The sequence below is a fragment of the Bolinopsis microptera genome, chromosome 6 (genome assembly GCF_026151205.1).
Source record: "Bolinopsis microptera isolate Bmic1 chromosome 6, MBARI_Bmic_1.0, whole genome shotgun sequence".
NCBI classification, from domain to species: Eukaryota; Metazoa; Ctenophora; class Tentaculata; order Lobata; family Bolinopsidae; genus Bolinopsis; species Bolinopsis microptera.
Genome location: NC_087077.1, coordinates 16,550,841 through 16,575,709, shown reverse-complemented (window position 1 = coordinate 16,575,709; position 24,869 = coordinate 16,550,841). Strand labels below are relative to the sequence as shown.

Below are 24,869 nucleotides of genomic sequence, written 5' to 3'. Positions count from 1 at the left end.
TCAATCTTTCAACAATATCAGTATAAATATAATATGTATTAGTATATCGATACTATTACTAGTTAAAGTCAATTTCCGGAATTGTACCAGTTGTGTAGATCAATTAAATATCGACCATAGTTTTTTTCGTAGTTTTATTCTGGCTGATGAATTTTCAGCCTGATGTAAATGATTATCAATAATAACTTATTTTATTCCTCGCATTAGTGACTGTAAATATTTCGTGCCCTTTTAAGATACTGCCATAAATAATAAATATTTGCACCCTTCCACCGTCCACATCTAAATCTGTTGAAGATGTTGCTGTCATTTTAGGATTAGCCCAATTCATTTTGTACAAAATACACCTTGAATGCGGGAGTTACACTTTTAGGCAAACAGGACCCTAAAAATGTTGGATAAATCATCCTCGACATTTTTGCCGTAGGAACAGGGCTACAAACTTATTTTATCATTTATAGCCTGATACTTCACGATTCCTTGCAAAACTAGGAGCAATAACTTATTTTATCTCGGATTGACTAAGATCCATCACCAGAAAATTGTTGCTGTTGACTCGTACTAATATCGCTCCAATTCATTAACTATTCAATAAGGTTTGTTGAAATTGGTGACGGAGAAGAAGGTCGTTGTCTTGTTTTTTGAACAATGCCGCGAAAGATTTCTTTGGCGGAACAGTACTCGGACTTTAAAGATCAAACTCCTGTTGACGTCGTGGTCTCCAACAATGACGCGTAAGTCTTTGTTCAGTCTTAACTGTTTTGTCGAATTGAGGGATACCCATTTCACTAATGATCTCTGTTTACGTATAAACATTAAACTCAGATGTAAAATATTTCCACTGGTTGATCTGGTTCAATATAAAGTCTGTTCTCCAAGTTGCCAGAAATACTGTAGCCGTGATAATGCTTAACCTGTGTTATCGGGATATGCCCATTATGAGATAGCGTACTCAATCCAGGAACTGGAGGTCGTGCGACCCTTTTTAAGCAACGAATATTTATTACCTTTAACCAGACAGCTTTGGCAAAGCATGTTATGGGGATTAGTTAACTTAGTTTTGGAAATAGTGCGAGAGCAAGACTTACTCCACAATAAATTAGCCAATCAGAAAATCTCAAGGTGAGAGAATCAGCCATTTTACTCTTTCTCAGTCCGTCTGGTCGCAGTGTGAACTTAAAATGAATTGCCAATTGCCACTCAAGCACTCACGTACGGCTCACAAATAAGGCAAATCATCACCAATCATCATCAATCATTGATCATCATGTATATTGCCTATAGATCTAAAATCCCAATTGTCACGATTCAGGAATCAGGATGGTATTTTTACTACATGCACGGGTCTCACCTTGCAAGGATTGCTAAAAAACCTAATCGTGCCCTCAAGGTTGCACCTGAACCCCCTTGTGAAGAAGGCTAGACTCCCAAGATATTGTCCCTTCATCGCATAAGAATAACTCGATAAGGTGGCATTGCCAATTTGATGTTTGGCACCACACTGTTAGGACTTCGGATCTGGCTCACATTAGGTGTTATAATTATTTTCATAGAATTAAATATTCCTCTTTATTAGACTGGGTGGTTCAATGAGGAGTGACTGTGAGGAGTGAGGAGCCAGTCATGAGAATTGGCGGACGTAATGATAATATTACCATTTATCAGTTACCAGCTTAGGAGTGTAATCAAAATGAGGGGGCTGACTTTGCCTTGCAATTTAAGGATTATAAAGTAAAAAACTGAATGATCTCCTCTTAGAGGTAACTAGACTAAGAACATTGCATTATCATGATGCGTGATTATGCACGAAGGTAGGACCTCTTGACAATCCCGTTGGCCGTTAACGTCTAGTCTCAACGATGATAGCTTAAAATGTGGCATAACACCTATTGTTATCCAGATTACTCACATATCTGATATCAGTATAAATCAAAGATCCTTTGAGTATGCTCTTGAGATATAGATCTGCATCCTATCAATGTTGGTCGTTCCTTTGATCTACTATTGACTCCTACAAAGTTTTAAACAGAAAAATTTATTTCCCCCAATCTAGCAGGGCTTGCAGTATCAAGTAACAAACGATTTAACAAACATTGATCGTCCAATTACGAGCCAAATTCTTGCTGATTCCCAGGGGAGCAATACCGATGGAGAAGAAACCAAATAGGCTTGAAAATGACGAGGAAGAAGGTCGAGTTACCATGGATAAGAACATAACGCTAATAAGAGGAACCTGTATTATCGTCAGCACCATCATCGGAACAGGTAAGTTTCGGAGGGGTGGGCTAATTGTCGCTTTACTGGGCCGCGCTCAGCCTGTCATTCCGCCGAATCTCTATGTTTGTGAACATGATAGCCTGAGGTCCCCACTCCCCAGGTAAATTGTCGCTATTTTAACCGGTGGCTTGTAAATTTGTGGATTAAAGTGCGGATAGCGATGTGAAGAAATAGTCAAATTTATGCTTAAAATGGAATGTGGTATTTTACTTTTATTTTATCACTATCCGTTTCAATCGTACTTCTTTTCAGGTATTTTCATCACACCGAATGTGATCTCAAAGAATGTGGAGTCTCCAGCTATGTCAATACTGGTCTGGTTTGGGGGAGGTTGTGTGGCAACAATCGGTCAGTTCATCAGAACTTAAATTAGATGACATTTTAACTAATTCTTGTTAATGGGCATTTAATTACTTATTTTACTTTTATTACTTACCAGTTAACTCACTGAAATGGGTGTTATTAGTGATATAAAGGAGATTATACATTTTCATGATTATTTCTCAGGAGGAATTACGTTTTGTGAGTTGGGTACAATGTTTCCCAGTAACGGAGCCGAAATAACCTACTTACGGAAAGCTTACGGCATGATGGTATCTTTTCTTTCCTGTTTTCTCTTACAACTCTGTATCGGGGGACTCAGTAAGTTTGCAGTATATTAATTAATTAAATAATTAATTATGCAGTATAGAATATAGATATTTCACTTAACACAAATGTTAGTTATACTTCAAGAGTACTCTATAACTCTCCTATTTAATCTCAGCACCAAGGATGTCTGTAGTTCTACTTCAAGAGTACTCTATAACTCTCCTATTTAATCACCAAGGATGTCTGTCAATTATTTTAGTAATAACCAATGTTTAGTGTCTCACTTAAAACCAACTTAATAACATATTACTTTAGATTTGTTTGGAGAGGCGAATCATACACAGTTTAGGCTCTTGAAATCTTCGATATAAAAATCATCTTGAGAGAACCTCCTCAAATTATTTGTTATGTTATAGTAGTGTTGAAAGTATTAAAACCAATAATAATAACATATTGAATCTTTTAAGGGCGAGCTATCCAGTTTCTATCGTTCTCGAAATACTTTTGGGCGATATTCTACGACGCTAAGCAAGGAGAAGCTCCTCCTTGGATACTGGACAAAGCTGTGTGTATTTTAGTATTAAGTAAGTGGTTAAGGTTGTTCTAGTTATACTGGAATTATATACTACAAATTCTTCTTTCTAAACTTTTCCGCAATTTCAAAATTGAGGAAAAATTGAGGAAAAAATGAGACAATCGTATGCAGATAAAATCATCAAACTAAAAGATTATTCTTATCATATTCATGTGGCACAACCATAATATGTTTGTATGTCACCAAACTTATCGGATTACGTATAAGGATGCCTGCATTTGCACACCTATAACGGCACTGTTGGAAGTGGAAGTACAAATGGTGGCGATAACAAACTGTGTAGCACTTAAAGCAGTTAACATTAGAATTGCAATTAGAATTGCAGTTCCTTCTATATGGTGATGATAGAGGATGAGTGTCTTATTTTTGTCCCATATTGGCGAACATTTTGTCCCATTTTATTCTCAAGAGGGTTGTCCTGATGATATTGACAAACTTTGATAATTTACAATTATCAATTTCAGCGGCGATAATTGCAATAATCATGATATATCCGAAAGTGACGTTAAAAATAATCAACGTGATGACGGCGGCAAAGCTTATATCTGTATCAGTTATAATTGCTCTCGGAATCTTCAAACTTAGTAAAGGTTTGTGATAACTAAACCGGTGATTTTTACATAATCTGCTTTGTTGTACGCTCTCCGATAATAATGGTTATTTTTTATTAATTGCATAGGTGAGTTTGAGAATATAAGTCAAGGTTTTAATGGAACCAACTGGAATCCTGAACAGTGGGGCAATGCTTGGAACTCTGTTTTATGGTCTTACAACGGCTGGTAAGTCATTAAGATGAATATAACTTACTTAAGTTATACTTATCATTCTGCTTTTTGATTCATCAGTATTGAGTAAGGGGTTCGAAATCATCTTTTGTATCCTGAAATTTATAGATTTAATAATCTGAGGGGTGGAGTTAATGTTCCTAATTTTTAGGAACGTGGTTTGTATTCTGCTCGGAGAAGTGAAGGATCCCTCGTGAGTGTTTTTATTTATCGACTGATTTAATTAACCATAAAGATATTGTTAATCATTACATCTTGAATGGATGTAACGAATTTATTTCGGCGATCTTAATGTCCATTATCATTGACAGTTTTATGATGTTCCTGATTATCTAATAATAAACACAATGTCTCCAGGATCTTACCAAAGATAGTTGGGTTGTCGGTAGCGATAGTAACATTCTTCTACATGCTCACTGTGATCAGCTATCACGCTGTCCTTGATATGAATACCATGAATACTGCTACAGTTGCTGTTGCCAGTGTGAGTTACATTGAATCTTTCATTCTGACCTTGTTTCTCAGTGATCTGTTCCAAAGCTCATCACTTTGGAGGAATATTGGATACGGTATATTGGCCATATTTCAAAGAGCAGAATTTTTCTAGTGTACTCTTAAGAGTACACTTAAGATCTTACTCACTTAAGAATTTATAGTTTACTGTTTTAAGTTTTGGAGGCCCAAGCATTACAGAATACTCCTTGCAGGAGGCTGCTAGAGTGTATCTTGGGGAAAGTGGAGTAATATTCTTTGCTGTTGCAGTAGCAGTCTCCGCACTCGGTAAGATCATTACTATCTCGTTTTTATTATCTTTTATTTCGGATTAGCAACCTATCCCGTTTCAATTCGGCATTTCGGGCACTGTTTGGTAGCTCGATTGATGCATAAGGGATGGTGACAAATAGTATAATCTTCACTACGCAACAGTACATGAGTTCAAACTGTATAAACTAACAATCAGAGATTTAGATTAACATTAATAACTGGTTGCAGGAAACACTATGTGTTCACTGTTGGGAACAAGTCGTTATCTACAAGCAGCAGGCGCTCAGGGTGTTCTCCCAGGGGTTTTCGGTCTCATCAGCAAGCGCTTCAGAACACCAGTATTTGCTCTCTTCTACATGGTAAAATATGGTAGCTTCAGTTTCAAAAGTTAAAAAATCTTTAAGAAGTTGTCACCTCTTCGTATTTGTTTTTCGGTATTATTGATTTATCATGATATACAGAATACAGTCAAATTCATCAGAATATCAATCAAAACGAAACAGATCAACTGCATGTTGTTGTTTGTAATTAGAATCTAAATTTCCAATGATAATATTTCAGTTTTTAGCGACGACACTGTTTGTGTTAGTGGGTGACTTGTCAAGCTTGATAAACTCAGCCACCTACACCAGCTTTGCATTCACCACTCTGTGCTCTATCGGGGTCATTGTGATGAGGTACACTAAACCAAACCATCCGAGACCTATTAAGGTTAGTGTTCACATATATCTTTCTTTAGTATCTTAAATACTTGGATTTTTTACAATATCTTTGTGAATAGACAGATTTTTGTTGGATAAGGTTAGAGATGTTGCTGGTCGCTTTTGTGTTCGAACTAAATATGAATGAGAACAATGAATACTTTCGTCAAGATCAGGGTTTCACTACAATTTCTCCGACAAATCTTTGTTTAATTCACAGGATTATCTAGCTGGTCATATTCCGGATTCATTAAAATAAAAACTGCACATCTTCATATCTTAGCTTATCTAAACTACCCCCAGGTGTGGCTGATATTCCCCATGATAACCGCCACCTTTGGTATCTACATGTTTATCATCCCCTGGTTCAGCGATACCCGGGCTATGAACGCCTTGTGGCTGGCTATAACCATAGTGGGCGGTATCCCCGTCTACTTCGCTTGTGTCAACAAGAAGTACAGGATCCAGGCTCTCGTCAATTTCTCAGGTTTGTGCTTGATGTGTTGATAATAATAATAATATTTAACCCTAACGGGTAACTGTGACTGCTCGTTCACTTCGCGGAAATTTCATAACTAAAAATGTAATTCACTCTTCATTTTAACTGCCCTAAACTGCAAAATCTACTCATCAGCATCCAACTAACCAAATATTATCATCAGAGAAAGTCACGGCGTTTGTTGGAAAGCATTTGAACTCCGAAGTTAACCTGCAATGAGAAGGATATTATAATTCAGTGGTGTGAATTGCACAGGATATTTAAGTTGAATGAGATCCAAACGTGATTGTTCAGATTTATGAGCTTGAGTAATGGTGTAAACTCATGGAGATAATGACTCTAAATGAGACTGAGATATGGTATTTTGAGATTAAGTTTTGAGGACTGTTTCGTAGTTCTTTTTAATATGTATACTGGACAGTTTAGTTGAACTGATGTGAATTTTAGAGTGTCTTTAGAGCCATCTCAGACACACAAAATGATGATCAAGGGCGACATGTTACCACTTTTAAAAGAAAATTGTACGCCGCAAATTGCTGTGGCAAAAGTATTTCCTAGTGGTAATCCTATTAGAAGCTATTTTACGCATACAGATTTTTAATTCCCCAAAATGGTTGACGAAACTGTTCACTTTTGACATTTTTTAGCGTTTCGATAAAGTTCAGTAGTAAAATTTTGCTTGTTATCCGAAACTGTATAATCTTATGGAGCCAAGCTTATCAACAAATTATGTTTCATTGTGAACTAAAAGACAAAACCTTCAGGACCTTTCAATCTTCTTCATCCTAGATTTAAATATTCAGCAATGTTTCATTAACATGATTAAGCTCATTTGACAGAACAATTTAAGTTCTCAAAGTGCAAGAATGTAAAATAAACTGTGCATGAACCTGTCCTAAGAAGTATGTGATTCTGACAATTTCTCACGAGTTTATATAGATGTTACGCGGAAATTCGTGACCAGCAAATTAAATAAGTTTGTCATGTGCAATATTTTCCAGTAAATCAACTGATAATAAATTCCAAAGTACCGTACAATATGCTCCAACGTCACTAAACATGTTAGAGATAAGAAAAGGAAAGTGGTGCAGTTTTGTCCATGTGTCTCTAACAGTTGTGGTTGGCTTGAAAGTATAAATAGATTCCGATGTTGTCAATATTATAGTCCACTTTATGAGTTTTGTCAGTAATTTGTGCGGACGTTTTGTATTATTTACCTCAAAGCATGGATTTGGAGCTGCTCCATGATGACCGTGATATCGAAGTGCTGAGTCTGCTCGGTAGTGGTAGTGGCAATGAAAGTAGCAAATTAGGAGAATTTGTACTGATAAACACTCCGAAGAAATCAACGAGCAAGGTAGTACCAGAGGGTTCTCAAAAGGAGAAGTCAACAATCCAGTCAGAGCAGGATAAGATCAAGGAAGATGAACCAGAGGAGTACGATCTAGTGATAGTTGGCTCGGGAGTATCAGGGCTCTATGCACTCTTCACAATCCTTACACAACGACCTGATTACAAAACCAAGAAGATCCGCATGATAGAGCAATCAGGAATCATCGGAGGAAGGCTCCGAACGGATATCATCAAGGACCCAAAATACAGCAGATCACCCGATACTAACAGCAGCACGGCTTTTGTAGCTTGCGAGGAAGGGGGGATGAGGTTCTGCATCCAACTAGACGAAGAAAAGGAAATGAAACCATCTAAAGAGCAGGTTATGCCGTGTCTCGTTGATCTTATTGTAAATTTACGGCCATTCGATGTTAAAATGTATAATATTGAGCGTTTCAAAATGGTCCCCGAGGGTAATGTGGACTTCAGGAAACAGATGTTTAGTGGACAAAATTTCTCTTCCTGGTATGCCCAACAAAATCCTGGGGTTTGGACGAATATATTCTCTCTGGATAAACGGGAACGTGATCGTTCTCCCGATCAAATTTTTGCGGAGGTGTACGAGAAAATACTTAAAGAGAACTATCCACAACTCATTAGTTTTCTCGGCGACAAAAAGGCAGCAATCGTGCTGAAGCAGCAGGATGATTCAAAGATCCGACTTATCCAGGACACGGATTATTGGTACAATTTCAGGAAATACTTCAGTTGGAACAACGTTCCAATATATCGGTACACTATGAGGTCCTTAATGACAGTTATGGGTTACTCTCAGGGATGCATTAGGATGCTAGAGATGCAAGGGTTCCAGAGCTTTACCTTAGGTAGAGGTAATGCAGGTACAATCATCCAGATGGATAGAACACACAAGGCCATGTCAGACTCCTTTTACTGCTTCACTTATGGATTCAGCGCTTTGATAGAGGCACTTGAAGCTGGTATTAACAACCTGCTTGGACAGGATGGCGCGGCTGGTGACAATTGGGTGTGGCTAAATCAGCAAGTTACAAATATTAAACTAGCTGGAGGGGCGGGTAAACTTATTGGGGACTTTGGCACGGAGCTGTCAATGAAAGATATCTCCAAAGACGACGGTAACATCAAAAAGATTAAAGCAAAGGAGCTCATTCTTGCAATCCCCAGGAAATCCATTGAGAGCATCGAAATTACAAAAATCCCCCACCACGGTTACACAAAGTTCCGGGAGTTGATAAACTCTGTGGTGGACATTAACATGACAAAGATAAACCTGTACTTTGATGAGTCTTGGTGGAACAAGGATCACGGAGACTGTAGGATGTACGGGAGTAGCACAACAGACCTGCCCATAGCACAGGTTAGTTTCACATACCTGCCAATAACACAGGTTAGTTTCACAGACCTGCCCATAGCACAGGTTAGTTTCACATACCTGCCCATAGCACAGGTTAGTTCCACAGACCTGTCCATAGCACAGGTTAGTTCCACAGACCTGCCCATAGCACAGGTTAGTTTCAGAGACCTGCCCAGGTTATAGAATTTACAGCTTAATATTAGTATTATTTTTACAGCTTAATTCAGCTCAAAGAACATGCTTCATAATCGTTTATCATAGTATAGGTTAGCTTGAAGTTTCATGACTGTATACATAAGGATTAGCTAATACTAATAGCAATCTATAATTCTGTTTAATAACAAATCAGTGAAACTAACCATTATTATAAACTCGTGGCAGGTGTACCCGTTCTACCCGAACATTAAAGATGAGGACGCAATAATCGACCCTCACCTCTGTGCCCTGACCATCTACTGTGACGTGGAGAACTCCGGTTTCTGGAGTGACTTACAGCACTTGCCAGGGGTCTTTACTTCTGATCTACAAGAGAAGTACCCGGAGTTGAAAGCTGCTTCCTTAGAGGTGGTTCAGGAGGCATTGAGGGAGCTCAGATTGCTGTTCAATGTCAAGAACATCCCTTATCCGGTTAGTGATGTAGAATCTATATTGTATCTACATTGTAGTTGTACTACTAAATATAGATACTTTTAATTATTTACGATATGCAAAGACACCAATCATTTCTATTCACATTCCTTGACTTTAGAAAATGAACTGATTTAGGCCAGGCATGATATTGGTGTAGATGACAAAGACTAGTCCATTGAAATTGAATAAGGGGCATCTGGAAATTATGGCAAGGATATCCATTATTATTCAGAATTCGCTGTCCGCGTCAATACCCACGGTACAATCCTTGATTAAATAGAGAACTAACACTGAAGGTACTGACCTCCTTAGGTTTTGACGACGTACACTAAATGGGCAGGGGACGCTGACAACACGAACCCAGTAGCGATACACCAGTGGAAGAGAGATGTTGACGACAGGTACGTTAAAATACGTTTAAAAACGCGTTTAAATAGAACTAGAAGAGGGTATCAGTACTGCCCCAAACCACAAGTAGTCCACGCCACATTAATACGGTATGAGATACACTCAGCAAGAAGAAGTTTGCTAAATAACTAGTATTAGTAATATGCCCTTTTCTTAGTTTAATTAACAGAAATTTCCTCAGAACTGTGAGACGCCAAATAGTGAAGCCATTCCCAGATAGCAACGTATTCGTGTGTAACGAAGCTTGGAGTGAGTTCCAAGGTTGGGTGGAGGGTAGTCTCATGTCCACTAAGGAGGCTGTGGAGGCACTGCTCAAAAACACGTCTTAGGAGTGTCAGTAGGAACATGCGGAGACATTGGAGACAAGAAATCAGCTGGCCTGAAGGCAGAAGAATATAGTGGTTATAGAAATGAGAGAGAAGCATCATACTCAAGTTTGGTTGGAGGAGAACAATTAGCCGAGATTTGCTGTGATATCCGATGCAGAATTATCAAGAAGTTCACGAACAATAAATATGTTGTTGGTTTCATTTTTGAGAGCTAGGTCAGGTCGCTATTTTGAAGTTTTCAGGGTATGTTTTATATTTTATAGTTTTGCACGAATAGAAGCAAAGAAACATTTGTTACAACGTTGAAGAATTCGTCATTTCTTAGGAAACTACATGGTTCATAGATGATATTTAACATAAAACAAAATAGTAATTGAAGGGGCTGCGAGAATAATAAATTACTTTTAAACGATTTAAAAGCAGCGTTAATTTAATTTAATTTCTTAACTGTACATATTAGTTCTGAACATTAAAGCTCGTAAGAAAATCATTTTCTTATCATGGCTTAGAACAACCATATAACTATAAAAAAATGTAATAAGCATGCAGTAAAGTAGCATATACAAATGAAAAATAGGTCGTTTTAAGGTATACAAGAAGATACTGAATCAGTAATGAGAATGTTTAAGCTCATAATATCGGTGACAGAATCAAATCCCATTTTATAATCAGCGTGTTGGAGACTGTAAAATCATGCGAGGCTCAAAATTTGAATCACCTCCATTGTTCAAACAAAAGAATATCTTTAAAGTCCTTTTATTAGATCACGGGTAAAAAACGATCTTATGGAAATCAGATCTAACTTTAGAATTTTCAGCCCAAATCACGGTAAAATCCCTAAGAGCGCGAGATACTTTTTTCCAGTACCAATTAGTTCACTTCATCCAAAACTAATTCCGAATTTTTAGAAGATTTAAGTACGGGATCAGAAGTCCTGTTTATATGGGTTTTTATCTTTACGATATCAACTATAGTGCCCATTCCTTTAGTTCGACCATTCCTGAAAAAGAGTCTGGAACCAACAGCTATGAGATCAGGGTACTGTACAAATTTCAATCTTACCTGAGGAGACATTTGTGGTGTTATTAAGGGTGATATTATTGAGTGGGCAAGTTTTTATAGAAATCGAAGCTCTTAATTTTGGCTTGATCCGGGGCCGAGTGAGATTGGTTGAATAAGGTTGTATAGACAATCACGAAACCGGCAATAAACCTGGTTAAACCCTAAACTGACCTTGGCTTTCTGACCGGTTGTTATTTCACGCTCCATCTTTATTATCTCAACTGTCTGTCTTATGCTGTCGATAAAAACTGTCGCTTCAAATCCCACCTGAAGTCAAAATAAGCACTGTAATGAAAAATTGTCTTTAAAAAAATTATATTAGGTAATATTCCAATTTCTTGAGTTCTGATAGGAACTTAACGAATCATAGCATTATAAAAACAACAGATATGGTTTCTAATTGTTTACTAAACAATTAGCAAAACAATGTTTAGATATTAGCTGAAACGTTAAGGTTGAGTTTCTGTAACTCGACTGATAAAATTGAACAATTTCTATGTATTATACTATAGAGTAAACTAATTTCGATAATCGATAAAGACGAACTTTAAGTTTAGATGACGAAGAATGCTGTAAGATGTATATTTCTGCAGTGAATTCCTCGACACAATAGCTCTCGTAACTTGGACTTTGTAGTATCATCCCTTTTCTTGGTGTTCTCTCTGTAGCAAAGTTCATTATTATAAAAAATAAAAATCAATAAACCCCACCGCATCTCTTAGAAACTTTAAAATATTTCTATATTTAGATCAACTTGCAACTCCAATTTGGAGTTACTCCAAAACAAGCCGAATCAGACGATTTGTGATCCTGCACATATCATATAAGATAATATGGCATAATTGCCTTTTGTGATTTCCTATCAACTGCATACTCATACGGCTCCTTAGTCGTTACTAGGTACAAGGTGCCTTACCTCGCAAATTTATAGGATCGGATAACGGTTAATGTAGAATGATTTTACTGTTCTTATGAAAAGTCTAGTCTAAATACCGCTCAAACAATTTAATCCAATCACCCTCCGATAGTTACCCCGACCTCGTACAAGTTTCAGATATCAGCATATTTTTGGATAATACGTGCCTGTCTCCGTATACACCTACCGTGATCTGGATGCTTATTAAAGGCTGAACAGGGACTAGGGTCACAGGCCCTGGATGTTCACCGCCAGTTATTCAATTATTACTGGAGCGTTAAATTTGGCCTTGTTACATAGAATGGTCATAGACTAGGGTCATATCTTCTCGTCGTCAGATGTCAGTTAAATTTGGCTTTGTTCCAATACCAATCTAACCTGTTCAGCCATGCACAACTATACCCTGAATTACTTATTCCCCCGTAATTCCTGAACGTAACTCTTAGTTTTTAGGGGATGACAACTGACAAGCAGGAACTTATCGATACACATAAGTATCAGTTGACAGTTCCGAACGTTCATTATATATGGAACTCTATCACTAAACACCATCGTATCACTGGAGTATCGCCAAAAGAGAAACTTTTCCCTCTCTTTCCAAGGATATTTCACGCACTGATTATGATTGTTTCCATAGAATTTCTATGATAGAAATAGATGAGAGCCACATCGTTTCACTGGAGTATTGCCAACAAAACATATCGTTTTTCTCCTTGTACCAAGTTTTAAGTTTACTTCACGTACCGATCATGACTGTTTCCACTTCATTTAACATATTGAATACTAATCATGACTGTTTCCACTTCATTTAACATAATATCAAATATTAATGACGAACTAATTGCAAATATTAATGACGAACTAAATTGCCGAACTAACCGAGTTTATGGAACCCCAGACTGACGCTCTGACCACACTTAGCAAGACGTCTGGGTAGTCTGTTACACTGGATACTGGCCACCTTTACCTCTTCGTAGGACTTGTCATCAAAGGGTCCCAGCAACATTGTGTCCTCCTCACGTATCGTCCCTCTGAGCGAAAGAGAGTTATTATCACTATCAGTTATACATTATAATTTATAATTGAGAAAAGAGTTAAATAAGCCCAGGGTCCACGCTTCGTACCTTTACTTAAAATCTGCCAAGTCTGAACTACTCAGGGGTTGGTTTATTTGCTGGGTGTGATCAGCGCGTTTTGTCAAATTTAATTATTTTCGATGGTTACTTTCTATTTCAACTTATTATCAGGGGACACGAGCAAGGTGAATCGGAGAGCACGCAATCTGAATCTGCAGAACGAATTTATAAAAATAAATGAATATAAATTTATTTATAAAAATAAATGAATAACTTCAACGGGGGCGAATCTTTGACGGATGATACTCGTCTAAATTTCTTCGAAGTAGCGCGAGCCGCTTTCTTCTCGAAATATTAGCCCGAGGCAATTGCTATGACATATGAATTATGAAGTAGTGCGCGCCGGGTTATTCCATTAACAATAACAATTGACAAGCGAATCTTGTCTCACGTTGCGACCCAACTATTTTCCAGGAGGGGGCACGTGCAAGGTAAATCAGAGGGGGGGGGGGGGGGGGGGGTGGGTCATATTTTATTCCAAAACGCAGAAGCTTTAGTACTTTTGTACTAAGTGGTGGGTCTGCTGCTCATTTCCCAGAAAAACAGTTAGTCATTTCCTAGAAAAACAGTTAGTACAAGGTACTAAAAAACCCATTTTACCTCATATTTCAATTTTGGGAATGGGTTTTGACAACAAAACCCCTACTAAATAATGGGTATAATTTGCCCATTTCCCAATGTTTAATGAGCTGTTTAAAATTAAAGCAACGTATGGGTGGGTATCTTATGTTATATACCAAGACACAGTTAGTACCGTGATTTCTCAACAGTAAGTACCGCAAAAGGGGTGGGTGTCCTAAATATTATCCGAAAAAAAAAAACAGTTTGTACCGGGAAGGGGGTGGGTGGGTCTTTTTTGTAAATTCCAAAGTCTTAGTCGACGTCACGTACGGCACTTGGTACCTGATCCCCCCCCCCCCCCCCCCCCCCGGCTGAACGACTAAAGAAATTTGGATATTATGCAGATGAAATAATAAATTTAGATCTCTCGAATATTGAAAAATGAATTTAGTGAACAAATATCTCTGAGACCGTGTTAAGGGCTGCACTCTTTCTAGCTTCTACCGTGTATTCTTGCAAGCTGTTAGCTATGTCCATAACTCACATTAGCCCTTTTACCGGCTTTTCGTGAAGTTTATGATGATTTTGTCTAAGGTTCAGCTAGACGGCACGAACTGCGGACAGACCGCAGTACGAGATGAAGGCCTTGGTCTTTGGTCTTAACTAAACGGCATATCGTAATCGATTACGTGACGCGTTACGTGCCGTCTAGCTAGGTCGCGATTGGATTTCCACCGTTCTGTGTTCATTTGCAAATGCTGATTTCGATTTTAATGGTAAGTATTTAAAGTTAAGATGCACAAGTTTGTACTTCAAATCTTTATATTATCTTCACGAATACTTTAAAACCAAAACTAACTCGAATCCGAAAGCATAAACAGCTTAAATATCGTTTTAGCTTACTTTCACAATCCCGCAGCTTACTCATAAAACAGAAACGTATAAGCATGTACACAGAACGGTCGTAATCTAATCGCGACCGTCTAGATGGGGTTGCTAATTGCGTGTCGATAATTCGGCTAATTTCGTGTTGCTAATTGCGTGCATCCATTTCCAAGGGCTGGTTGTTACCATTTTGTGATAATGGATGTAGGAAAACCATTTGTTTATGTTATATTTAACAGTCACATTGCTATGATCAGTTTACTGGTCAACTGGTGTTTCGGTGTCCCTTATTTTGTTTACACTCGGTCACTTGTCAAGGCATGTAAGGTCATTCGGCGATATTTTCTTTGAAATAAAATGATGTATTTGTGTAACAATTTGAAAGTTTATTGATAAAAAAAAAGTTGCGCCTTTTTTACCTATCATGATTTTTTGAACGATTTCCGGTGTGATAATTTTAAATCGCACTTTTATTTCTGATATTTTCTGATAGAGCTAGGCTCTTGTAATCGTTTTATATATTATCACAATTGTACATTTTAACTTAGGATAAAATCGAGGGAATCACTGCAACTTAGCCATCGACTAGAGATTTTTTAATAATTCGATTAAGTTTATCGATTAAAATTGGTACCTGAAATCAGTAAAAATAACAATACCAAACCCAGGAGCCAACCTAAAGTACTGACACTACAATCTAGACAATATGTTTTATGTCCTTTTAATTACCGTGTTGTAAGACCAGTGATGATGGTACCCTGACCAGTCACTGTTAGAACCCCGTCCACGGAGAACCTAGGGGCAGCTGAAATACAAAACATTAAGATGAAATATGATTATGTACCCAGGATTAGGATAACAGTCGAGAAAGAGTTTGTAGAATCAAGGATAAAAAGGTGTTTCCAATAAATCACATAACATGTTAGTGTTACTATTAGGAGTATGTAGGTGAGTCACTTTGAGTCACCTTGTAAACCGTGTAAACCTTGTAAAACTTGTAAAACTGTAAACCTGTAAACCTTGTAAACCTGTAAACCTGTAAACCTGAAAACCTTGTAAACCTTGTAAACCTGTCAACCTTATAAGAACGACCAAGAATAAGCTAAAATGTAGAAAAACTAATTCGACTAAATTAAATGTGTTAAACCTTGCAAAGCCAGAGAGCGAGCTTCTTTAGACAGAGCAGGTTGTAGCCGTGATAAGAAGTGGTGTAGAAGTGAGAGGTTGTCCCCTGTTACCGCTGAAACCATGAAAACAGGTGTCCTGAAGCATATTGGAAATTAATATATCATTAATTTATCGATTTTCTTCTTCTTATTTATAATATTTTTGCCTTACTCTACATTTCCTGACACGTCATCCCGGTAACACCAAGCAACACAAAGATAACAACTAGTACAGCTCAATAAAATTACCGTTCTCGTATCTGGAGAGCAGCATCCTCTGCCTCAGAGAGAGTTGTCACTACGTAAGCTGGTCTCCTCACAGCGGGGCCTCTTAAGATGCTCTCTATCTGATGTCTGCACCTGGGACAGTCTGCTATTAGAGGGGCGGCAATAACAGAGTTTTGAAAAGACGTTGGTTTTTATTCCATAAAGATTATTGTCCGGAATTGACCTCAAAGATTATTTTTCCTTCTCCTAATTTGAGCTAAACTTTTTTCTAACAACTTCACAACTGGGTCACATACCACCCCTTTATTTCGAGCGTTCATCTTCTACTGATTTAGAAAATACCGATTTATTTATCCTCCCTTACCTTCTAACAGTAGCAGGAGCAGTACCGTCTATCTTAGTGATACACACAAAGGATAGGACCCTCAGGGCAACAGTCAGACCAAGGTGCTCCCGAAATGTACCAACTGAGGGGGGACAATGTTATCATGATATTACAATCTTATCTATAATAGAATTCGAAAGATTTTTTCTGTCTGTCTATCTGTATGTATGTATTATGTATGTATTGGTTTTTAGCCACAGGTAGGTTGGTCTGCACCGAGCCCAACAGTTTCAATTCCTTGTTTAACTAGCCGTACAGCAAGGATAGCACAGTGTGCTCACCAGGTTAGGCACATAACCAACACTACCCTGTATATGTACTATAGGGTTAGGGTCAGGTTCAAGGTCAGGGTCAGGGTCATGGTCAGGGTCAGGGTCAGGGTCAGGGTCAGGGTCAGCGTCAGGGTCAGGGTCAGGGTCAGGGTCAGGGTCAGGGTCAGGGTCAGGGTCAGGGGTCTATTGTCGGGGGGTCTATTGTCGCCCACCCCCAAACAGTTGTACACGAAAATTTGTACAAGAACAGTTGTACACGAACAGTTGTTCACGAACATTTGTTCACGAACAGTTTTATGAACAACTGTTTCATAAACAAATGTTTCATGAACAACTGTTTCATGAACAACTGTTTCATGACCCTGACCCTGACCCTGACCCTGACCCTGACCCTGACCCTGACCCTGACCCTGACCCTGACCCTGACCCTGACCCTGACCCTGACCCTGACCCTGACCCTGACCCTGACCCTGACCCTGACCCGATCAATTGACCCCAGTGTAATTACATGGGGGTCAATTGTCGGGGGGTCAATTGTCGTACTATGTCCTAGATTTCGCGACAATTGACCCAGTGTAATAACATAGGGGGTCAATTGTCAGGGGGTCAATTGTCGCGGTACTCTGTTCGGGAACAACTGTCGGGCTACATGGATACTGCCGGACACTTGTGACATGTTACGTTATACATAGTCATATCAGACATAAAAAGCTTGTTTAATCTACTGTCACTGACGTTCTGTAGTTTTGATATTGTTATCATGGCTTATTCAGAGAATATCATCTTCTAAAAAGAGATACAAATTAGCATGTTATAATTTGAGATACTGGTTATGGAAAGTTATTTTTATGTTGTATGCCGGGTGTGCCCTGACCACGATACCAGTCAATGACAAAGAAGATTAGATTTTAAGAAATCCTGAATATTTTTATATTTTCTAGACTAGAGACGTAAGTAATTCCTAAGAAATAAGAATCCATCCAATACATGGTGTCTTACTGTATATCAAAACAAATTTCACTGGCAAATTTCCAAAATCCAATAAGATCTGCACTTTTATTTATTTAATTATCACAGTTTTTAGTTTTCCAACAAACAGGATGCAACAGAAATTCAATAGGATTTGCTGGCACGATTTTATGTTTCCTTAAACATGCAATGTGATAACGTGTTTCTAAAATCTGACATTACCCTCACGTATTAATATAGATTCTAATTTGTAAATCTTGTAAATCTTTTTTCTGGGAATCTAAGTGCTAAAAAGTCCACCGAGGTGTGAGGTAAACCGTCAATTCTAAGATTTAATAAATGTTAAACATCATAAAATCGATAAGATACAGTTATCACTTAACATATGCCCTAATTAATATACAGTAATGAACATGCCCTAATTAATAAGCAGTTATCACCCACCTAGTCCTTGTTTAGAATTGACGACCAAGGCCGCATAATCAGGACAGTGTCCCTGTCAACCCGAACACCGTGGTCTTCAGGTACTTCTGGGAACCCGCCAGATCAATGAAGGTGATTATCTTAGAAGAACAATCCAGAATACTCTCAATACTGTGGTTCTCGTAGTTGAACATCTGAAGATGATGATATTTGTTATAATATGTTATGTTAATAATATTATGTTAGTAATATTACTTAAAAAATAAGAAATACATGACGCGACATACTCGTTAGTCGTTATATTTGATAAAATTAAGTTTGCCTAAGTAACCGTTCTGTGTAGAGGTAGGTCACGTTTCCGAGCTCGAATTTTCTAGAAGTATGACAGAAAATGCTAAATTAGATAGGAATATTCTAGAAGGGTGAACAGTCTGCCTCCGTTTTCAAGGCCACATGAGCACCATGTTCGGGCATAGTATTAACTCAGTGAACATTTTAGCAGTTCATTTAATCCACTGAAGCCTGACTAGGACATTTCAACCTGTAATTCTAGTTTCTGTTTTCAAGAAAATCGCTAGCTCTCTCTCTCTCTGTTAAGATCAACGGACTCTGGCCTCCTGCGGGAAGCCTTAAAAAAATTGCTAGAATATTCATGGACCCAAAATTCGAGGCCTTTCTTTTTCCATAATCTAGATTAAACCCAACATAGCATTCCTGTAGGAACATACACTTCAAATCATAGCATTCCTGTAGGAACATACACTTCAACTCATACAGTAGCTTTGCGCAGAGTCCTGAGTCACCACTACCAGTGCAGCACATGTGGAGACAAGTCGAAATCAATTATGCAGTTAACAGTATAATGACGTTCTCGACTAGTTAAAGCTTCTCCCTCTCTCTCTGTCTCCCCCGCTATATGTATATTGTATTACATTTCAAGTTAATCCTGCCATGTGCGTTATGCAGCTGACATTGTTTGTGACTTTAAATCTTTAATAGCTGCATCGCTGTTTGATTGAATTCGTTGTACGTGCCAAGTATTTGAGCTAGCATGCTGCTCAAGACAAGTCCGCAGGTCGCCACTTTAACTTGCAGCTTGTACATTGCTCTCTCGGATTGTCAGATACCTCTCATCGCTCGTTTGCTGATTGCTTACTAACAAAGTACTCGTGCTGCTCATTTCTATCATGTATCACTGACAGTTGTTGAGCGCAAAATCACTTTATATCAAAAGTCTGCAAAAATAGACTGAAACAACATAAATTTTCAGTTGTTCTTGCAAAACACCACTAAAGCACTAAATACACGACCCAGAGCTGTGAACTTACCCGGCCCTGCTTATCAAAGCCCAGTATCTCCCTACTGATACTGCTGGTGTGTCCGCTCTGAATCTCGTGGAGATGTCTGAACAAGTTGAGACGAGCTTTACCGGCTCCGTTATCCAGCTCGCCGTGTGTCAGCACCCCACATAGAGTACTCTTACCCGCGTCAACGTTACCCAACATCGCTACTCTGAGATCCGTCCACTGAAGGGAGAGATATGATGGTTTTATTTTTAGTAACAGAATTCTGGAAATTGTCCAAATTAGTTTTGCGGACGCAAATTAGTTTTAGCTTTTAGGTTAGGGAGTAAGGCTTGGAGACAAGATCCGTTTTTATAAATTAGAGTTATTTTTGGGATGCAAAAGAACTTGTACAAAAAAATGACCTGTCCCACAAGTCACAAGTCACAACAACTGTCTCTAAGAATATAAAGATAAGCGGTTGATTCGGTTCGATCGACTGAAGTCTGGAACAGATACCGTAACTATGAATATTGTCCTTAAGTCTCAAGGATCTCAAGAATACCAATTTATAAGTCAATAAGTGTTCGAGCACAATAATTTGTCTTAGTACTAATCGAGAGTCGAAATATGGTACGTGTACGGGATAAATTCCGATTAAATGTCCATCCCATCTCCTCATTTCCATCCCATCTCCTCATTCCTGCATTTCCTGCATTCTTTGACTTTGTTTTTCTAGTCCTCGTCGCATTATATAATCAAATCACCTCTGAATTTTGATTATTTTCTAACCCTGTTCCTGGTATAAACACCCAAGGCCATAACTTAAATATTACAGGTTTTCGTTAGTTCGTATGGGGTTCGTATTCTCAACGATCCATTCAAGTAGATTTTCGAAATATGCAGCAGTTACCATAAAATTGTAGCTATTCCATTTTGCAATGCAACATTTACCTTAAGATTTTAATAAACTATTTTTAATTTTGTAATTAAAGGAAAATCCCGATTTAACGCGGAGTTTGGGGGAATGAAAACATCCGCCGTAAATCGGGGTTTGCGGTAAATCGGGGTTTTGTTAGTTTACATTATGTATGTTAAGCCCTATTTAAGATGGCCGCGGTAAATCGCGGTAAATCAGGGTTTTACTGTACATCAGTAATAAAATATATAATATAATGTAATCATAGTTCAGTAGATGTGCAGCAAAGTTAAGTCAACGGAATTATTGTGACATAAACATCTTTAAACCATGCACTATTTGATTAACTTTATTACATGAAATAATAATTAGGTGATCGAATGATGTTATTAAATTGCGTATGAAATTAAAAAGTTATTTACTAACATACGCACAAGAAGTCCACGTACAACTTATATTATTATTATACTGGACATATTGAACAACGCGACGGTTACATTTACCACTGAACATTTACATTTAAATAATTAAATATTTTGTGTCATTAACCGTAACGGTTACAGGGCAGCATTTGGTTTTGTGGTTATCGTTACATAATTCGTTGTCATAGAAGCAAATTTGGCGATGACGACTTTCATCAAGAATCACGTTCGCTGACGTACAGCCCTGCCAGAGATATGATGGTTTTATTTTTAGTAACAGAATTCTGGAAATTGTCCAAATTAGTTTTGCGGACGCAAATTAGTTTTAGCTTTTAGGTTAGGGAGTAAGGCTTGGAGACAAGATCCGTTTTTATAAATTAGAGTTATTTTTGGGATGCAAAAGAACTTGTACAAAAAAATGACTGTCCCACAAGTCACAAGTCACAACAACTGTCTCTAAGAATATAAAGATAAGCGGTTGATTCGGTTCGATCGACTGAAGTCTGGAACAGATACCGTAACTATGAATATTGTCCTTAAGTCTCAAGGATCTCAAGAATACCAATTTATAAGTCAATAAGTGTTCGAGCACAATAATTTGTCTTAGTACTAATCGAGAGTCGAAATATGGTACGTGTACGGGATAAATTCCGATTAAATGTCCATCCCATTGCATCTCCTCATTTCCATCCCATCTCCTCATTTCCTGCATTTCCTGCATTCTTTGACTTTGTTTTTCTAGTCCTCGTCGCATTATATAATCAAATCACCTCTGAATTTTGATTATTTTCTAACCCTGTTCCTGGTATAAACACCCAAGGCCATAACTTAAATATTACAGGTTTTCGTTAGTTCGTATGGGGTTCGTATTCTCAACGATCCATTCAAGTAGATTTTCGAAATATGCAGCAGTTACCATAAAATTGTAGCTATTCCATTTTGCAATGCAACATTTACCTTAAGATTTTAATAAACTATTTTTAATTTTGTAATTAAAGGAAAATCCCGATTTAACGCGGAGTTTGGGGGAATGAAAACATCCGCCGTAAATCGGGGTTTGCGGTAAATCGGGGTTTTGTTAGTTTACATTATGTATGTTAAGCCCTATTTAAGATGGCCGCGGTAAATCGCGGTAAATCAGGGTTTTACTGTACATCAGTAATAAAATATATAATATAATGTAATCATAGTTCAGTAGATGTGCAGCAAAGTTAAGTCAACGGAATTATTGTGACATAAACATCTTTAAACCATGCACTATTTGATTAACTTTATTACATGAAATAATAATTAGGTGATCGAATGATGTTATTAAATTGCGTATGAAATTAAAAAGTTATTTACTAACATACGCACAAGAAGTCCACGTACAACTTATATTATTATTATACTGGACATATTGAACAACGCGACGGTTACATTTACCACTGAACATTTACATTTAAATAATTAAATATTTTACAGCCCTGCCACTGGGGTTTAATTTTTATGACCTGCTACAGTTTTATATTCTACCAAAGTTAATGTTCCTATTTATTTAAACATATTATATGATACTCCGTTATCTCTACAAACAGGAGTTTGTTACTTTTTTAGAACTTTAAACTCACTCAATTAGTAATTAGTGTTCCAGCTGAACCTTGGAACGTACATTCCTGGACCATGCGGACCTTAACCGATTGTTGAAATTCGACATCTAGCGTCATCTAGCGTTAGAAAGCGCTAGATAGCGCTAGATGCCGCTATCGCGATCCTATAAAAGCTACCTTTTCAGGTCCGACCCTGCTACATCTTACTATATATAAAGCGATACGATATGTATGTGTTTATCCGTACCACTTTACACGTACTTCACTGATTACTGTTTAGGAGATTGGATCAGGAATATGAAGTCGTGTATGAGACCACTTCCCTTGCAACTACTACTACCGCTTCCTGATTCTCTGTCATTCACTAATAGTCAGGGACAAAAGGATTTCGCGGTTATTTTGGCCAAAAATCGCGGCACCGCGACAAGCCAAACTAGGCTAATTCGCGGCTAATTCGCGGCGGGAATTTCGAAAATCGCGGCGAATTCGCTGCAAAATATCGAAAAATCGCGGCGAATTCGCGGCAAAAAATAATGTATTTACAGTGCTTAGTTAGAGTTCACATATTCTTTGACTATTCTATTTGATCGGCACATGTCCCATGAGGATGTGATCTCATCATATGATCTGATACAGGCTGATGGGGGTCCATAACAACAAGAGCTGCCATAACTTTTGACATGATCTCAAATGTTGCAATGTCATACGTACTGTATGACATATCTCGTTATCGATACTATATAACTTTCAACAGACGACAGGAGACATCATCATTCGACCATCTACACTTCACAACTATAGCAATGGAATACTACGAACTTTTCAATCCAATTCCCATATCCCTACCTAGTCTATCCCCATCTAGTATCCAACCTCTACCCGGCCCCTTGAAGCTTACATCAACCTGGACGACATCCTTACCCCGGCCCCCTGCACGAACCTTCTAGAAGTTCTAACCACATCCCGAGGGAAGCCCATGATTGTTCCTTATGTGGTCTACGACGAGATTACATGCTCTACAAAATAGCTTCCCATTGTCAGCATAAAACGATGATTTGCCAAATTCAGCCACTCTCGTGGAAGCTGTAACATTGCCCTGTTTAGCCTGTTTCGAGCTTTTGCTAGACGAAGGTCCAGCCGGTTTGTCGGCAGGCCGTTTGACAAAGCGGTCCATTATAACAAGCGAATACAATACCAAGCGAATAACGATGACGTTATCGATGACGAAATATCTGACAAGTGACGATTAAATAACAACACTGATTTAACATACTGTTCGATTTCTTAATCCATTGTATGTCTCCTGGTCAACTTTATGTCGTTTGGTCAAGTTTTTTATGTCTACTGGTCAACTTTATGTCGTCTGGTCAACTTTATGTCGTTTGGTCAAGTTTCATATGTCGTTTGGTCAACTTTATGTCGTCTGGTCAAGTTTTATATGTCTACTGGTCAACTTTATGTCGTCTGGTCAAGTTTTATATGTCTACTGGTCAACTTTATGTCGTCTGGTCAAGTTTTATATGTCTACTGGTCAACTTCCATATACGATCTCGAAAGGCAGACCTCCCCTTCGCAATACGAGCTCGGAAGCGGGAGCTCCGCCTTCAGAGGTACGTATCGAGAATGACTCGGACAGAAAATTGTCTAAGTCAACATTTTTCAAAGTTTTTCTGGAAACTACTTTTGTTCATGTTTCATGCTACCCTGATCATCATGAGCCGAAAATATTTTTTCGGTTTTCAAAGTTCACACATACCCTTCGATACACGATTTTGGACTCGAGGGCTCCCCTTGTAATGCGATCTCGGAAGGCAGGCCTCCCCTTCGCAATACGTGCTCGGAAGCGGGAGCTCCGCCTTCAGAGGTACGTATCAAGAATGACTCGGACAGACAATTTTCTAAGTCAAAATTTTTCAAAGTTTTTCTGGAAACTAATTTTGTTCATGTTTCATGCTACCCTGATCATTATTCATTATGAGCCGAAAATATTTTTTTCGGTGTTGAAAGTTCACACATACCCTTCGATACACGATTTTGGACTCGAGGGCTCCCTTGTAATGCGATCTCGGAAGGCAGGCCTCCCCTTCGCAATATGAGCTCGGAAGCGGGAGCTCCGCCTTCAGAGGTACGTATCGAGAATGACTCGGACCGAAAATCTTCTAAGTCAAAATTTTTCAAAGTTTTTCTGGAAACTACTTTTGTTCATGTTTCATGCTATCCTGATCATTATGAGCCGAAAATATTTTTTTCGGTTTTCAAAGTTCACACATACACTTCGATACACGATTTTGGACTCGAGGGCTCCCCTTGTAATGCGATCTCGGAAGGCAGGCCTTCCCTTCGCAATA

At 38.2% G+C, this 24,869-nt stretch overlaps 4 protein-coding genes across 4 annotated transcripts in view; 2 read left to right on the top strand and 2 right to left on the bottom strand.

Moving 5' to 3' along the window:
* The first annotated feature begins 600 nt into the window (after positions 1 to 600).
* On the top strand, positions 601 to 6,940 carry LOC134816398 (b(0,+)-type amino acid transporter 1-like). Its single transcript, XM_063825227.1, has 14 exons — positions 601 to 734; positions 2,135 to 2,265; positions 2,530 to 2,625; positions 2,785 to 2,919; positions 3,336 to 3,452; positions 3,928 to 4,053; positions 4,143 to 4,242; positions 4,400 to 4,441; positions 4,606 to 4,732; positions 4,956 to 5,028; positions 5,242 to 5,372; positions 5,575 to 5,724; positions 6,018 to 6,201; positions 6,377 to 6,940. Exons 1-14 carry the CDS (start codon positions 649 to 651, stop codon positions 6,430 to 6,432), a joined length of 1,554 nt encoding a protein of 517 aa, XP_063681297.1. The 5' UTR covers positions 601 to 648; the 3' UTR covers positions 6,433 to 6,940.
* An 80-nt stretch (positions 6,941 to 7,020) lies between these two features.
* Positions 7,021 to 10,723, top strand: LOC134816395 (uncharacterized). The gene is made up of 4 exons (XM_063825223.1): positions 7,021 to 8,941; positions 9,320 to 9,565; positions 9,881 to 9,969; positions 10,158 to 10,723. Exons 1-4 carry the CDS (start codon positions 7,439 to 7,441, stop codon positions 10,303 to 10,305), a joined length of 1,986 nt encoding a protein of 661 aa, XP_063681293.1. The 5' UTR covers positions 7,021 to 7,438; the 3' UTR covers positions 10,306 to 10,723.
* Positions 10,724 to 11,230: 507 nt separating this feature from the next.
* On the bottom strand, positions 11,231 to 17,274 carry LOC134817451 (GTP-binding protein 2-like). The gene is made up of 9 exons (XM_063826591.1): positions 17,193 to 17,274; positions 16,624 to 16,726; positions 16,281 to 16,391; positions 16,013 to 16,128; positions 15,595 to 15,670; positions 13,163 to 13,314; positions 11,914 to 12,029; positions 11,539 to 11,634; positions 11,231 to 11,239 (listed from the first exon to the last, which is right to left on the bottom strand). The coding sequence occupies exons 1-9, from the start codon at positions 17,272 to 17,274 to the stop codon at positions 11,231 to 11,233; spliced, it is 861 nt and encodes a 286-aa protein (XP_063682661.1).
* Positions 16,286 to 24,869, bottom strand: part of LOC134816400 (GTP-binding protein 2-like) — a 28,888-nt gene continuing 20,304 nt past the window's right edge. The window contains exons 8-11 of the mRNA XM_063825229.1: positions 19,637 to 19,834; positions 18,330 to 18,502; positions 16,624 to 16,726; positions 16,286 to 16,391 (exon numbers count right to left, since the gene is read on the bottom strand). Of these exons, the coding sequence (XP_063681299.1) occupies positions 18,368 to 18,502; positions 19,637 to 19,834 (333 nt within the window). The 3' untranslated portion in view covers positions 16,286 to 16,391; positions 16,624 to 16,726; positions 18,330 to 18,367. The remainder of the gene's footprint in view (positions 16,392 to 16,623; positions 16,727 to 18,329; positions 18,503 to 19,636; positions 19,835 to 24,869) is intronic.